At 41.3% G+C, this 14,408-nt stretch overlaps 1 protein-coding gene across 2 annotated transcripts; it reads left to right on the top strand.

Moving 5' to 3' along the window:
- The first annotated feature begins 6,511 nt into the window (after positions 1-6,511).
- On the top strand, positions 6,512-12,791 carry TIMM21 (translocase of inner mitochondrial membrane 21). 2 transcript variants are annotated; one of them, XM_030444987.1, is made up of 6 exons: positions 6,512-7,064; positions 8,336-8,398; positions 8,497-8,594; positions 9,955-10,028; positions 12,106-12,211; positions 12,284-12,370. In XM_030444987.1, the coding sequence occupies exons 1-6, from the start codon at positions 6,758-6,760 to the stop codon at positions 12,311-12,313; spliced, it is 678 nt and encodes a 225-aa protein (XP_030300847.1). In that variant the 5' UTR covers positions 6,512-6,757; the 3' UTR covers positions 12,314-12,370. The 2 variants fall into 2 exon arrangements, with proteins under 2 accessions (XP_030300847.1, XP_030300846.1); XM_030444986.1 differs by having other exon boundaries at positions 6,514-7,064; positions 12,306-12,791.
- The last annotated feature ends 1,617 nt before the right edge of the window (positions 12,792-14,408 follow it).

Here is a 14,408-nt window from a genome sequence, read left to right as displayed (position 1 = left end):
AAACAAATGAAAACTCACCTGAAAAGTTAATTTGCAGAGTTTGGATTCTGATTTGTCACTCTAAGACATTTGCTTAAAACAACACACTACAATGTATTCAAATGGCTTAGCAGGCTTTAACCTGCTTTGAAATGAAACTCTTATTCAGTTTCTCACTGCTGGTACCGTGATTTTAATACTTAATCCATAGCCACCAGCACTTGCCAAAACTGTGTATACTCACCATCCTCCTGACTGTTTATCAGGTGTCAGGATGCACCAGGGGAGAAATGTCCTAGTCAAACACTCAGATCATACTCCACCTCATCAAAACGTTCAAATCATGTGTGTTCAGAGGTCTTGTACAGTTTTCTTTTATGTCTACAGACAACTGTGAACTTCAAACTAAGAGCTGAGTGGCATCTTGAGAATATCAATATTTCTGTACATCTGTAAGGCTGCCTGAAATGCAGGTGCCAGCCTAAGTAAAACAAACACAACATAAGCTAGAGATAAGGCACCATCATTTTGTATTACCAGACAGAAACCTCATACCCTTCCTGTAGCACCTGGTAACTTCCCAGAGTTTAAAAAGAGATGCGTTTTATATTATAACTTGTTGAAACATGCAAGTATGGTAACATCTAAACAAGTGAAAATACAAAAACAGTGAAATACACTGTGAAAGTCACCTCAGCTGTGTCTCTTGTCCATTTCCTACTGTCACAACACTTGCTGATTTATAATAATTTATTCCAGAAGCACAAAGCTTTCAAGCATAGAACAGTAACAATGTCAAGACTCTGGGGTTTGTATTAAGACTCAGAATCTTAGTTGAACTAACACCAAGGTGACCATGCCAAAACTTGCTCGGTTATTACATGGAGTAACTGAAAACAGTGTAAGATCAAAGCAGTCAGTGCTTTTATTGCAGAGAGAATTTACAAATGATCCCTTAAATAGCAGCATATTAGGTAAAATAATATGCTTGATCCAAAATTCTCAACAGTAGTTTCTACAACCATATTATTTTTCCTTTGAAAGAACCTGAAAGAATATTTTTTTTCTTTTTTCTCATTTTTCACACCAAGCTAACAGCATAAGGGACTGAACTGGCCACCCAGTAGAAAACTGAGAAATTACTACACAGGAAGCTAAAAAATGTATAAAAAGCCAAAATGAATTCATCTTACATGCAACATATTCTTAGATGGTTTTTTAGAAATATAACTTATTTTCAAAAAGAAAACAACTCACAATTATACTGAAAGCATCCTTTCCCTGTCAAACAGGAAGTGGAATGTTTACCTTGCAGCAAATATGCAGCAGCCACTTTATCCTCCCTCTCTCCCATCCTAAGCCTCTCTATAAAAAGCAGCAAGTGTCATGAGAAATATCTGAAGTTTAATTCCAACCTGGCTTTAATTATGTTAATACAATAAAAATTTTATTCTCAGGGAACAACACAGGCCATGATTTGCAAAGGGCGTGCTGAAGGCTTCATGTGACTTGGAAAACCTGTATACTTCATATGAGCTTAGAAAAGGAGGTGGGGAAAAACCATGCCAGAAAATATTATATGGTCAACAAAGAATCACAAAGTAGGCCAGGAAAAAAATATCCTTTTGACTCAGAACATCTGGCAGGTAAACCTCCAAGGTATGAAACATAACAGCTAAGCAGTCAAAAGACAGTTTTAGTCTATACAGGGTCTTCCATTCTTACTCTTAAACTGAAGATACACTCACCTCTCAATGCATAAATTACATTTTGGTTTTAATGAAGGTTTCAAATACAGATTTTTAATTCCAGTATTCACAGTTTCCAAACATTCCCCAGGCCTGGCAGCAGAGCTCCGTGACCTATTTCTAAAAAGGAAAAGCTGTTAGGAACCACATCATTACCCAATAAAGAAATATGCATACTGTGCACACCTGGACACTGTGCCTCAACTGAGACAGTATTCAGGGAACATCTCACCTGGTAACTCATTATTATCAGTTCACAAAGTTGAATAATTACCATCAAGTTAAAATAAACTCTTAGGTGCTGCTCCTATCATTGATCTCTCACAGTAGTCAGAAGGGAACGGTGTCACACCATCAAATCAGTTTTAATCCAGTAGAGATCTATTCACATTTGACAGCTACACCACTGTGGTCCCCCATAATCAAGCTCCTGACAGGCCCCTGCAGTAACCCACAGTCACTGATTAATCTTTTGGTTTGCACTCCTCCAGAGATGTTTCTGAGCCATCCAACTTTGCTAAGCTACTAAAACACATCAAATAAAAAAATACCTTGAAACTTTCTCAAAAACTGACAAGGCTTAAAAAAAATTCCCTTGACTATGCAACACAGTCAATCTGAAACAATCTCATAGTCCCATTTCAGACCTTCCCCTGCTGAAATTCTTGCAACTCTGCAGATCAGTGTCCGTTAAAGAGGCAAGATTGGTATCAAGGCTTTAATTGCTCAAATCGCTCAATTGCTCAAAAGATATTTGGTCAGAAATAACGTTCTCCTACTCAAGAAAATAATTTTGCATATTTCTAACACAAATTCTTACAATCCAAACAGGCACACATTTTTCCAGGTTTTCTCATAGTAAGAACTTAATAGGCTGTAATTATAAACACTAACATTAAACCACACTGAAATATTTAGATGGGATTTCAGTCTTAATTAAATCATTAAATCCTTTCACTTCATACCCAGTGATGGCACTGAGCAGGCAGAACTTCCCATATGTTTTATTAGTCATGGTCTGTATTGCCATCTGACCTTCTGACACCTGGCTGATCCAATTCTGAACAATCGACTGATGTCCAGAGAAAAAAAATAATTTAATTTCAAAGTTCATGGGTACCATTTAATGCACACTGTTCTTGATTTAAGATTGCTTTATGCTCAAATAAAAATCAGAACAACTGCCCTACATTGTCAGCTGCACTATGTGAAAAAAAAATCCCTGAATTTTTATTGAGAATTATTAAAAGTATCAGAAAAAAAGACATGCAAGTTTCAGCTTGCATGCCCATCACTGATAGAATAACAAAATTATCAACTACCAAAAAAGCAATCATGAATCAAATGGCCCTGAAGGTCAAGAAAATATGTATAACTCATTTAGCGTTATCAAAAAATACAATTAGATGATGAGATGAAGCTGTACCAAGCTGTTTTTTTCAAAAGCCATTAAAGAGAACCAGAGATACAGGCTGGGTTCAACAGCAGCAAAACTACCACTTCTCTGTCTTTCTGGGCAGCACATTCCAGGCTGTTCTGCCCTGTACCTGTGCTGAAAAAAGACACCCAGTTTGGGCATATCCTATAGTGATATCTCTTAGTTAAGAGAAACATGGCCTACACATGCCTTGAAAACTTTGACATAGTATCTACCACTTTTGTAAGCTTCAATTCAAAACCACTAAATTTAAGCATCTTTCAAACCAGTAATACTCTCCCTGTGTGAAGAACAGCAGATTCATTGCCTCAATCATTATTCAAGTATTGTGTGTGCAAAGATTTGAAATCAGTATTAACATTGTAAAACTCTTTTACAATGCATTGACAAAGCTTGCCCACCCAAGCTAAAAATCAATGACAGCTGCTATTCTCCCTCTTTAGAGACTTCTAGTAACAACTGAGATATTTCTGCCTAGAGGTACAACAACCTCAACTGGTATTTCATTAGCTATCAACTTGTGGAACTCAGTTTTGAACCACTATGTTTACTTTCATACCCTGTAGTCCTTGCCATGTTTTTTTTGCTGGTCAGGAAGCAAACTCATTTCAAAGAATTTATAGAATGTTTTATGTAGTGACAATACCTGTCTCCTTCTGCAAATGGTAAATAATACCTAGGGATAAACAGAAATTAAAGTTTTGACATCTGTTTTTGTTGGGTTTTTTTCTTTGCCTCAGCTAACACTTTCAATGTCTTCTAAAAAGATGAGCATTATCCATTCCACTTACAGGTTAACAAAATGGGGGAATTGAGACAGCTATGAAAGCCAAGGTTGTTCAAAAGGGCTAGCAGAAAAAACTGCTTTCCCAACTCTTTTTTGCAAGCTTAACCTGTACTATACAACTTATCACACCTTCCACTATTAAACCCTCCCACTTATTTACAAAGGCCAAACTACCCTCAACACACACCTTAGCCACTAAGCTAGCTAGTAGAAAGGCTACTGATTATTACACTACCTCCTCTAAGCTTAGGCACATACCCACACCTAAGCCTCTCTATCCAGCTAACTCCGTGCTAAACCCAGACCTTCCATACTCCTGGATACACCCGTTTCCTATCACAAGGTGTGCCACTGCTACAGAAACATCCTCTCCATAGGGCCAGGGGGAGGAAGAGGAGAACACCATGGCCATGAGGCCCGACTTTCTGCAAATTGAGAGCTGTAAAGCAGAGCCGTGAGGGCATCTTCCAAAAAGTCACTGGGTGTTAAACAAGAAACCGCCTCCCAAGAACAAGGTGAAAAAATGGGTAAGCGGGCAGCTCTGGGGCAGCAGAACCCGACTCCCCAGCGGCCTCTCCCCAAGCCGTTCAGGGGGACCATTACCTGCGCCCTGCTGCCCTGCCGGCGCCGACAGCAGAAGCGGTAAAAGGCAGCGGCGGACGGGCAGCGGCGGCGGCGGCTCCGGGAGGAGCCGGTACCTCGGCTGCGGGGGAGGCACCGCGGCCATAGCGCCACAGGGCCCTGCCGCGTCCCACCGCCGACATGTTCGCCTCCGCCATGGCAACGGGAGGGGTGAGAGGGAGGGGACGCTGCCAGCTCTCACGTGAGGCTGCAGAGGCCGCCCCTCAGCCCTGCCCCGGGGGAAGGGGAAGCGCGTGGGGTTGGGTTCTTAGGGGGGGTTTGCAACTGCGAAAGAAGCGGCACCACTCCCGAGAGCTTCTAACGTCTGGCGGAGCAGGTTCCGAAAGCGCTGTTGTCCCCAGACGGGGTGCGGTTACCCGGTGCGCGATAGATAATGCACCCCGCACACAGGGTCCAGGTATTTCTGCTTTCCGGTCCTGTGCAGAAAGGGGTAAATCCACAATGCTAGCACCCCTGCCTGTAACACAGGGTTTCTTTTATACACCAAACACACAAAATTACATTATCTCTGAGTACTGTGGAACCACAGAATCGTTCTGGTTAGAAAACACCTTCAACATCGAGTCCAACAATAACCTAAAGTACCAACCACTAAACTCCACCAAGCCCAGTGCTTAAATCATGCTAACCATTGATACCGCATCTACCTGCCTCCTAAGCACCTCCAGAGATGGTGATTTTATCACCTCCCTATGCAGCCTATTTTTAATTTAAGGTGTTTAATTACCATTTCAGTGAAGAAGTTTATCTTAATATCCAATCTAAACTTCCCCTGGAACAACTTAAATCCATTTCTTTTGGTCCGGTTGCTTGTTACTAAGAGACCAACCCTTACCTTGCTAGAAACTTCTTTCAGGGTAGAGCAATGAGGTCTTCTGTCAGCCTCCAGGCAAAGCAACCCCAGTTCCCTCCAGGTGGTCCTCACAGGACTCATTCTCCAGACCCTTTGCCAGCTTCGTTGCCTTTTTCTGGACTCTCTCCAGCAGCTCAATGTCTCTCTTGTAGCACAGCCCTGAAACTCTATCCAAGGTGCAGCCTCACCAATGGTGAGTACAAGGGGTTAGCATCTTCCAGTCAACACTTTCTGACACCCAGAGAAACTCCACAAACACCCCGTCAGCTGTGACATTAACCTGTCTTTTCAGACAACAAATTCCAGAAATTTACGGAAATTCCAGTGGTGGAATGGCTGTGGAGCTGGACTGGCTGCTCCCTGCACCCGGGGGGGATGAGGGCCGGGCATTGCTATACCCGCTGAGGTGGCAGCAGGTTCCCACTGTGGAGCACAGGGACAGTGTTAATACACAGATGAACCGCAGTGACTCCCTACGTGAGCCCCTGTTGGGACCTCTGACAGGCGTACTGTCAGCTTCTCCCCTCACATCCCATAGCAAGCTCCAAACCACTATGTCCCCGCCTGGAATCATAGAATGGTTTGGGTTGGAAGGGACCATCTAGTTCCAAATTCCCTGCATGGGCAAGGACACCTCCCACTAGACCAAGGTTGCTCAAAATTCCATCCAACCTGACCTTAATGCTTTCAGGAAGCTCAAGCACGGGCTTCTCCGTTGTTCTGGAAACACCAACTGCATCGCTTTTATGCAAGATCAAAGCATAATTTGAAAAAACAACATAAAATAATAATAATATTTAAAAATTTAAAAATAATTTTTTAAAACTTTTAAAGGATGACGTAGACCACAGCCGCACAGGGTCGGCAGCAGGTCCATCCCTCTCTCCCCCTGACCCGTGGATCGGGTCCGTCGGGTCCCCGCCGCGCCAGGGCGGGCTGTAGCGATGGCCGTGGCAGTGGCGGCGGCGCTCGGCATGGCGGTCGCTGTAGTGACCTTGCTGGAGCCTTCCCTCACGTTGGGCGCCAGAGGGGGCCCGTTCAAACTACCTCTCCCAGGGCCCGCTGCTCCTTCCCGCCCCTCCAACCCCAGGATTTCCGCCGGGGCGATGAGGAGCGGCGGCCGTCGGCGGGCGGAGGCCAATGGGGGTTCCTGAGGTGAAGCACCGGCTGCAGAGCCGCGGTCAGGGCGATAGGCTGCCCTGACTCTTCCCCGAAGGGTCCCCCGAGGGAAGGGGGGCAGTGGTGAGCGGTGGAAACTTTCCGTTCGGCTCGTTTGCCTCCCTGAGGACCTCTGGTAGCCGTGCCTCGGCATGCTGCCCGCCTCCCTTGGGCGGGCGGGGCAGCGGGGCGGGCGGCTGCGGGTCCCCCTGGGGTGCTGGTTGCTCGCTCCCCCCGGCTGGGCGCTGCCAGGACCCGGGCACTGCCCCTGCCTCTGTCTGAGATGGCGGCACCAGCCCTTGGGCCGCAGGGAGCCCGGCCCGCTCTTGTGGGCTGCCCGGCAAAGGATCGGTACGCAGGCAGGGGGGCTGAGAGCTGAAAAACCCGGAGAGGAGAGCAAAGGTGTGACCGTGCCGGGGGATCGGAAAGAGGAAACTCTGCTGTCGACTGTGCAGAGAGGTAAGGGCGGGCTGCGGTCACTCCCGAGCGGGGCAACAGCGCTGCTCCAGAGAGGCGGGCAGGGAGAACGTTCAGTGCTCCAAGTGGGATGTTAGAGCCTCAAAACTCAGGAACTGGAAAAAAAAAAAAAAAACAACCCAAACCGACCCACAATTCTCAGAAACCCAACCAGCCCTTTTCTTCCCACGTCGTGGCGTTTCAGGAGTTGATACATTTCAGTGTGTGCACTGCACAAGCAGAACAAAAACGATGTGGCTTCCTCCAGCAGCTTGTTGGTTTAGTGTTGAAGTCACCTGAGGGATATGATGTAGCAGGCTCTCATTTGCCTTTTCAAGAGGGAAACCAGCCACGCACAGTCTGTCTCGGTGGTGTTAAAACAGGTTATTTTCAGCAAAATTGCCGAAGCTCTATTCTTTTTACAAGACGGCTGTCACTTTTGTTGGGCTCATTCCTATGGAAAAGTGGTTACTACGTAGTTAGGCTCAGAAATTCTAACTTCATAAAGGCTTCTGAAAAATATCCTCAACTGATTAGAAGGCTGCAGGGGAAATTTTAATTAAAGTTTTCCTGGTTACTTGCACTTCACTGAAAGTACCTTTGCCACTTAAACAGATCTGTAGCCTCTTTCTGCGTTCTGAAAAATATTTTGGAATAGAATCTCGTGACCTTTTTTTAAAGTATACATCAGATCAAAACTAATGGTTAAAAAATTACCAGATAAACTGCAGTTGATGGTCTCAATAAATAAAACACACATTTTGGTCTAATATCCCTCTTGTTTTATTGTGCACGTGATTGAGAATTCATAAAATCAGTTTTTTTCACTCAATATATAAGCTCATGCTTTTTATTTTTGCTTTGCCTTTGCTTTGCATAAGGATTGCAATGATTGTGGGTTCATATGGTAGCTTGAGTACTGCAGTGCTAAATGTCTCATTAGTTCTTAAAGAAACTAGCTTTGATGCTATATGAAAAGTAATTGAAAGTGCTATTCTGGGTCTTGAAAACACCCAGTGGGAAAAACGAAAATAAGAAGGCTTAATATAGAGATGGAAATATGCCCTGTACAACATGAGAGACATTCCATGGTCTCTTTCTTATAGCTGTGAGGCATTATGGAAGCTGTTACTGGAATTTTTTCTTCTGCCAAAATGTTAGTTGAGCTTCAGATTAGTACAAAAGCATTTACATAAGAAAGCTAGGCAGCTTGTAACTATCTGAATGTTGCTATTCAAGGTTTTAACTCCTGTGTTGTTTTCTGTCTCTTTCAGTAAAAGAAGCTGGAAGAGACTTCACCTATTTTATTGTGGTGCTTGTTGGAATTGGTGTTACAGGTTATTTTTTTTAATTATTTCTTTGTCGGAAAACGTTTTTAATTAATTCCATCTGGTTTGATTAGTTTTAATTCCATTTGCTGTTGTTTCTTTTACAGGTGGTTTGTTTTATGTGATTTTTAAAGAGCTGTTCTCTTCTTCTAGTCCAAATAAGATTTATGGAGATGCCTTGGAGAAATGCAGATCTCATCCCAAGGTTAGTTTTTGGACTTCCATCATAAGTTTATGTTTCTCAGTAGTTACTGTCTCTCTTTAAGTCAAACATTTGCACAAGGCATCTCACAAGTGAAGCTACAAGGAGACCCATGTGGTGCTTAGCCAGCAAACACCAGTGAATCTGCCTGTCCTTTTAGCTGGCCACAGGTGGGTCAGCTCCATTTTGGAGCCTATATTAGGACAAGTTAATGCAAGCACTGAGCCTGAGTAAAGTAACCTGCTAAAAGCCAAGATAAGTGGGTGTACCAGGGCACAACAACTGATGACATTACAGTGTCTGCCCTTTCAGAGAATGGACTTGTGTCTCCATACAGAAAGTCATACAGACATACCTGAGTGCCTACTAAGTGTAGTACATGAGAAGTTCTGTAGATCAGGGAGGCAGCAGGTCCCACTGAAGTATTGTAGATCTAACCTGCTACCTTTCCTCAGCACAGTTACTCTGTTGTGACACTTCAGTAGGGTTCTGTCATTCTGTCACACTGCATAAGTACCCAGGAATATAAACTCTTCATTTGAAATGCTGTTAGCACACCTGTGGTTTACAGGAAAAAAGAAAAAGAACACTCATGTGGTCACACAGTCACATAGCTAGATTCAAGCAAAAATCAGTCTAAAAGTAGATTCTAAAAACCACTACTTCAGGCAAAATAGAAGAAATACTTGGAATAGCTTTCAATCAAGGCTCCTACAGATGCCACTGAAGATAACCAAGAAATGAAGTGACAGGTTGTCACTGGGATAAAAGAGAAGACTGCTTTGGAACAAATTTGTACAACTAAAACTTCTCTCCTGTGCTTGTACAGTAAAAATCATCCTCTCTTTCTAACCAACTTTAGAGCAAATTTAAAACTAGATTAATTTGCTCTGGCTTTATAGATCTGGAAAAAAAAACACGAAGAAAATCATTGACTTTCTTAAACAGTAGGCTTTTTTACTTAGCGTGAAGGGAATTAGCATTTGAAACTGAAACAAATTCTCTTGGAGGAGACATGAGCAAATATTTCATGCTTTTTTCCTTTTTACACTAAATGTCAGTAAAGTATAAAATGCATAGTAAGAAGAGATTAAAATGCCATAGTCTCAGAGGATGGTACAAATGGAAGATATTAGTATGATTTATTTTAGATATTTAATATGTGACTGTAAAGAAAAGCATTGAAATACAGACGAATTTTTTTGTGCACTGTTTCCTTTCATAAACTCTTCTGTTCCTGACATATCAGACACACAGGGGACGTTTTGTTGAAATAAAATGCATTCACAGCAGGCGCATAAGCTGATATTGGAGTATGTTTAAATGTGATAACCTGACAAGTCAAACCTCTTTTCTCTTGTAGATAGTTGCTGTTTTTGGCGAGTCTATTAAAGGTTATGGGGAGACCACAGGAAGAGGAAGACGGCAGCTTGTCAGGTGCCTTTTGGTGTTTCTCCTACACAGACAGTAGTTTTTGCACTGCAGACAATTTGGGTCACATCTTAGATGTAGATTAATGAACTGTATGTGATGTACCTTGTCACTTTTGAGTGACATTGAAAGCAATTTTTTGCAGGACCTCTTGTGTGGCATGTACCACTAAAATACAGTGCCTGTACCATATAAAATGCCAATTCTGAGTGCCTCAGAAACAAGCAGTAGTCAACACAGTTAACATAGAGCTGATATCTCCAAAAAAATAGGACAGGTATGAGGAGAGCAGTACAGAGGCCTAGGCATGCATCTCTTGGGACAGGGATCTGACTGAACCTTACAGTCTGAAACTCTCAAATAAAGTGAAAAACTGTTCCTTGAGAATTTTTTCCATTCGAAGCAGTAGTCCTTATCAGGCCAGAAAAAGCAGAAGATAGTAACTTTCAGACTTTAAGGAATCCAGCTTGCTCTCTTTAAAGCTAGTCTGATTCTGACTGTACAGGTGGTAGTCACTGCAGTGACTAGCTTGTCCCAATATGATGTGCAGTGTTGACTGCCTGGTTCTGATACACTTTTGGTACTTGAGGCCACATCTCTGCTGTGTATTTAGCAGAGCATTTCTCACCTAAGCCTTATGTGAGTGTATTCATTTAATTTTCTCCTTTTGACGGAAATAACACAAGTAATTCTTGAAAATGTAAGTCTCCCCATTGCACTGTCACCCAGGAGGGGCTTTGCCTTCATTGAGTTCTTTGGCTTCAGTTTATTCCAGAAGTTTTCAAAAAAGATGGGACACATAGGGCCAGATATGTAAATTTAACCATGAAATTGAGAATTTTTTTTTTCCAGAGGAAGATAATTTTTGCTGATGGAAGTTAATTTTTTCATCAGACTGAAAAAGTGTTTGAAGTGCAGTCACTAAATGGAACAAAGTTCCATGCACAAAGTTTTAAGCATTTATCTGTAAAACAAACTGTAAATAAGTAAATGTACCACCAGCTTTCCTAGTATCTAATTTCCATAACTTTGAAAGTTTTATATTTTAAATAAATTTTTGAACTGAGGACTTTGTAAGATTGTAGCATTTGTGTCTGCAGTATAAAGATGGCCTTAAATGTCTCAAAAATGTACAGATTTTTTGTGTAGGAACACTTTGAATCTGAAATTATTGCAGTAAGGCTCTTCATTTGTCTTTGTTCTCTGTAACCCATCATGTCACCTTAAGCTATTGGAAGTTTAATTCACAGTGTGTATCTGAGTATGACTAATGGAAATAAGAGCTTTGTAGTATGCAGCAGTTAGTAACTTCAGTAGGAATCACAAACTAGGAACAGAACTCTAGTTTGACTATTTATTTCTGCAAGTGGTTGCCTTGAAAGTGCCATGACCTTTCTGTTTATCTAATAAAATAATATTATAGAGCATAATGGTAAAATTAATACAATAAAAAATAGTAATAGTGTTATTATTGCATCATAGAGTATTATTATACTTTAGAGTCCAGTCTAAATCAGCATTTAGGTTGGAGAACTGATATTGGTGCCAAAGTTACACAGTTCTGTAGCACAAAAGTACTGCTGAAATAAGTAAAGCACATAGTAAACTGTTTGCTTTGATGTGATTTAAGCAACCTGGCAAGTTGACAAAACATTCTTTGTGTGGTTTGGCTTGGTAACTTTGTTTAAGTGCCTAAAAAAACTCCTGGCAGTCTTGGTGATGTAGATGTTACATTTTAGATGTCATGCTCTGAATCATCAGTTCCTTAGAATAAATAAAAGGAAATTCCAGAATCTTCAGTTGTTGGCTTGCTATTGAGTGAGGATGTTTAAGCACTTAATCTGTTAATCCTCAACTGCTAATTAGTTCTTTTAACTCTGCTACTTACACACTCACAGTGAAGTTTGAGAACAACAGTGGAGAAGCAAGCCATGGTAGCATAAGGACTACATCAGAATACATTTTTCTCACAAAACAGTATAAGCAGCTCCTCTGAATAAGAAGTTTAAATTTGAAATTTTTCTAGCATAATATATATCCTTAGTGTGTGGGATGGTGTTTTTGTTTTGTTTTGCTGTTTTAGTCACATTGAATATGTAAAGGATGGTCTGAAACACATGCGTTTGAAGTTCTATATTGAGGGCACTGAGTCAGGGAAGCGGGGAACAGTCCATGTGGAAGTCAGAGAGGTATGTATGGAATTGCATGATACAGCTGCCAGGCTTAACCTTGAATTTGAACTAACAAAGAGAAAAAAACAGCCTGAAATTGTTTTCCTTACAGAATCCTGAGGGAGGAAGATTGGAGGTCCGCTACATAGTTGTGGACGTTGAAACCTATCCTAGAAGAACCATTGTTGTAGAAGACAACAGATGATCAGAGTTGCCGTTTTGACTCATTGAGTGTTGGAAGACACTGGTGTAGCCAGGCTGCACAGGAACTGTTTGGTGTTCTTGATTATGCCTTGCAAATTTGGGTTTCTCTTGCAGGGCACAGACTCTCATGGCCTCCTTTAAGGTCTTTGGTAATAACAGATACCAGATTTGAAATTAAGCCAATGAAAAATAGCAGAGCCATCACTTGTGGTGTATACTTTTGCTATAGGAAAATAATGGCTCATAATAAAGAGTTTGATGCTGGATAATACTTCTATGCACCCAAACCCCCAAGTCTTCCAAGATTTTAGGTCTGGATGGGGAATTTTTTATCTTCCTTTGCTTCAATTTCACACTAGAATTACAATAAAGTGGCATTTTAACTGTAGACTAAGTCACTGTTTTCATTCTGAATGGTTTTGTGTAGATAAGAAGGTAAGACAGGAATGTAAGTTAGTGATGTGGAGACTTGCATCTGTGGCAAATGACTGAAGATAAAGGCTTCAGTATTGGTATCTTCTGAAGTAGATGAACAGCACACAGATCAGCAGTACTGCCTTCTTCCAATGTTTGCCACACTTCAGTGGTAATTAATAACAGTGTTATAGCTTCTCATCACTTTCCACAGTTTTTTGATTAACTCAATTAATTTATACCTTCTGGTATAAACTATCCTTCATATAACATGGCAGATAGCAAGCATAGCCCAGTGCATTAATAACCAGACTCAGTCGTGTACCAACCAAAAAACTTCAAGCTTTACCTTCTCTATTTAGCCACTTTCTTAACCACCAACTAATTCATCTTTCTGTAGTTACAGTATGCTATGAGTTTTTTAGTTCACTAGTTAATTATCCCTACATTAAGAATACACAGATCTTCAGTTATTGGCTCATTTAATCCCGTTCATCTTTCTCCTAATAATCTCATTTGCATAATCATAGCAACTAAACATAATACCTCACTGGACCTGAATAACTTTGCTTTATATTAAGCACTGCAGCCTTGACTTCAGTTAGATCCTTATATTATTTGAAACTGTTCGGTGAAGAGGAATTGCCTGTCAATCTCTGTGTGAGCAGAGCAGCTACACATTATAGCAGCCAAGCTATCAATTTCAAACTGCAAAGCATTTTGGTGTTTCTACACAGTATACAATATAACTGACCCCTTCAGTGCAGGCCAAAGGGATGTTTTCAAGATCTTGAACGTGAGTTGAGACCTACTGTAAGTGTGAGAAATTGCTGTGGTACTTGATATATTGCCATGAAGTATCTTCCATAAATGTTTATTTTCACCTACAGTTAACTGACATCATTAATGTCCACCTGGGAAGGTGTCTCTGAGTAATGAAGGCAGTAGAGTGAGCACATTTTGACATATGACTTATACTTATGACTTTTCCCAGTTCTTAGTATTACACCTCCATGTTTCAGAATAAATTTACAAACCAACCTAATAGATTTAGAACTCAGTAAAAAAAAAAGATGAGTCCTTTGTTTCATTGCAACCTGGTGCTGCGGTACTGACTGATAGCATTAGATACCACATTTACCTGCCACCAGTTCACGTCCAGTTGCTATAAGCATGTGCCGTACCATGGCAGCTACTGAAAACCGTATCTGCAAGAGTTTCGTCACAAATGCAAGCCAGAGAATGGCTGTCGACATACATCAGAAATACTGCAAGCTATGTACTTTTATAATCTAATACTAAGATTACTCACCTTAATCCCTCTACTAGAGCTTGATAAAAATGTAATTATTCTTCACTCTTTACAAAGCAAGACTATATAAAAATACACAGTTTAAGCTAGGAAATGTAATGCTACTTTTCCCTTCCTTTATGAGTTTCTGCCATATCATGCTGCCTGAAAGCCTTTGTAAACAACCCTGTCAACAAAAGAACTGAAGCTATTTTTTTTTCCTGTAACTCTGCATCCCAGATTTGCTTTCTTATTAATCCAGCTGTGGTTTGTTTTCAGTGAGCTTTGCTGCGGGAGAAAGATATT

The sequence above is a fragment of the Calypte anna genome, chromosome 2, assembly GCF_003957555.1.
Source record: "Calypte anna isolate BGI_N300 chromosome 2, bCalAnn1_v1.p, whole genome shotgun sequence".
NCBI lineage: Eukaryota > Metazoa > Chordata > Aves > Apodiformes > Trochilidae > Calypte > Calypte anna.
This window is presented reverse-complemented; position numbering and strand designations above follow the sequence as displayed.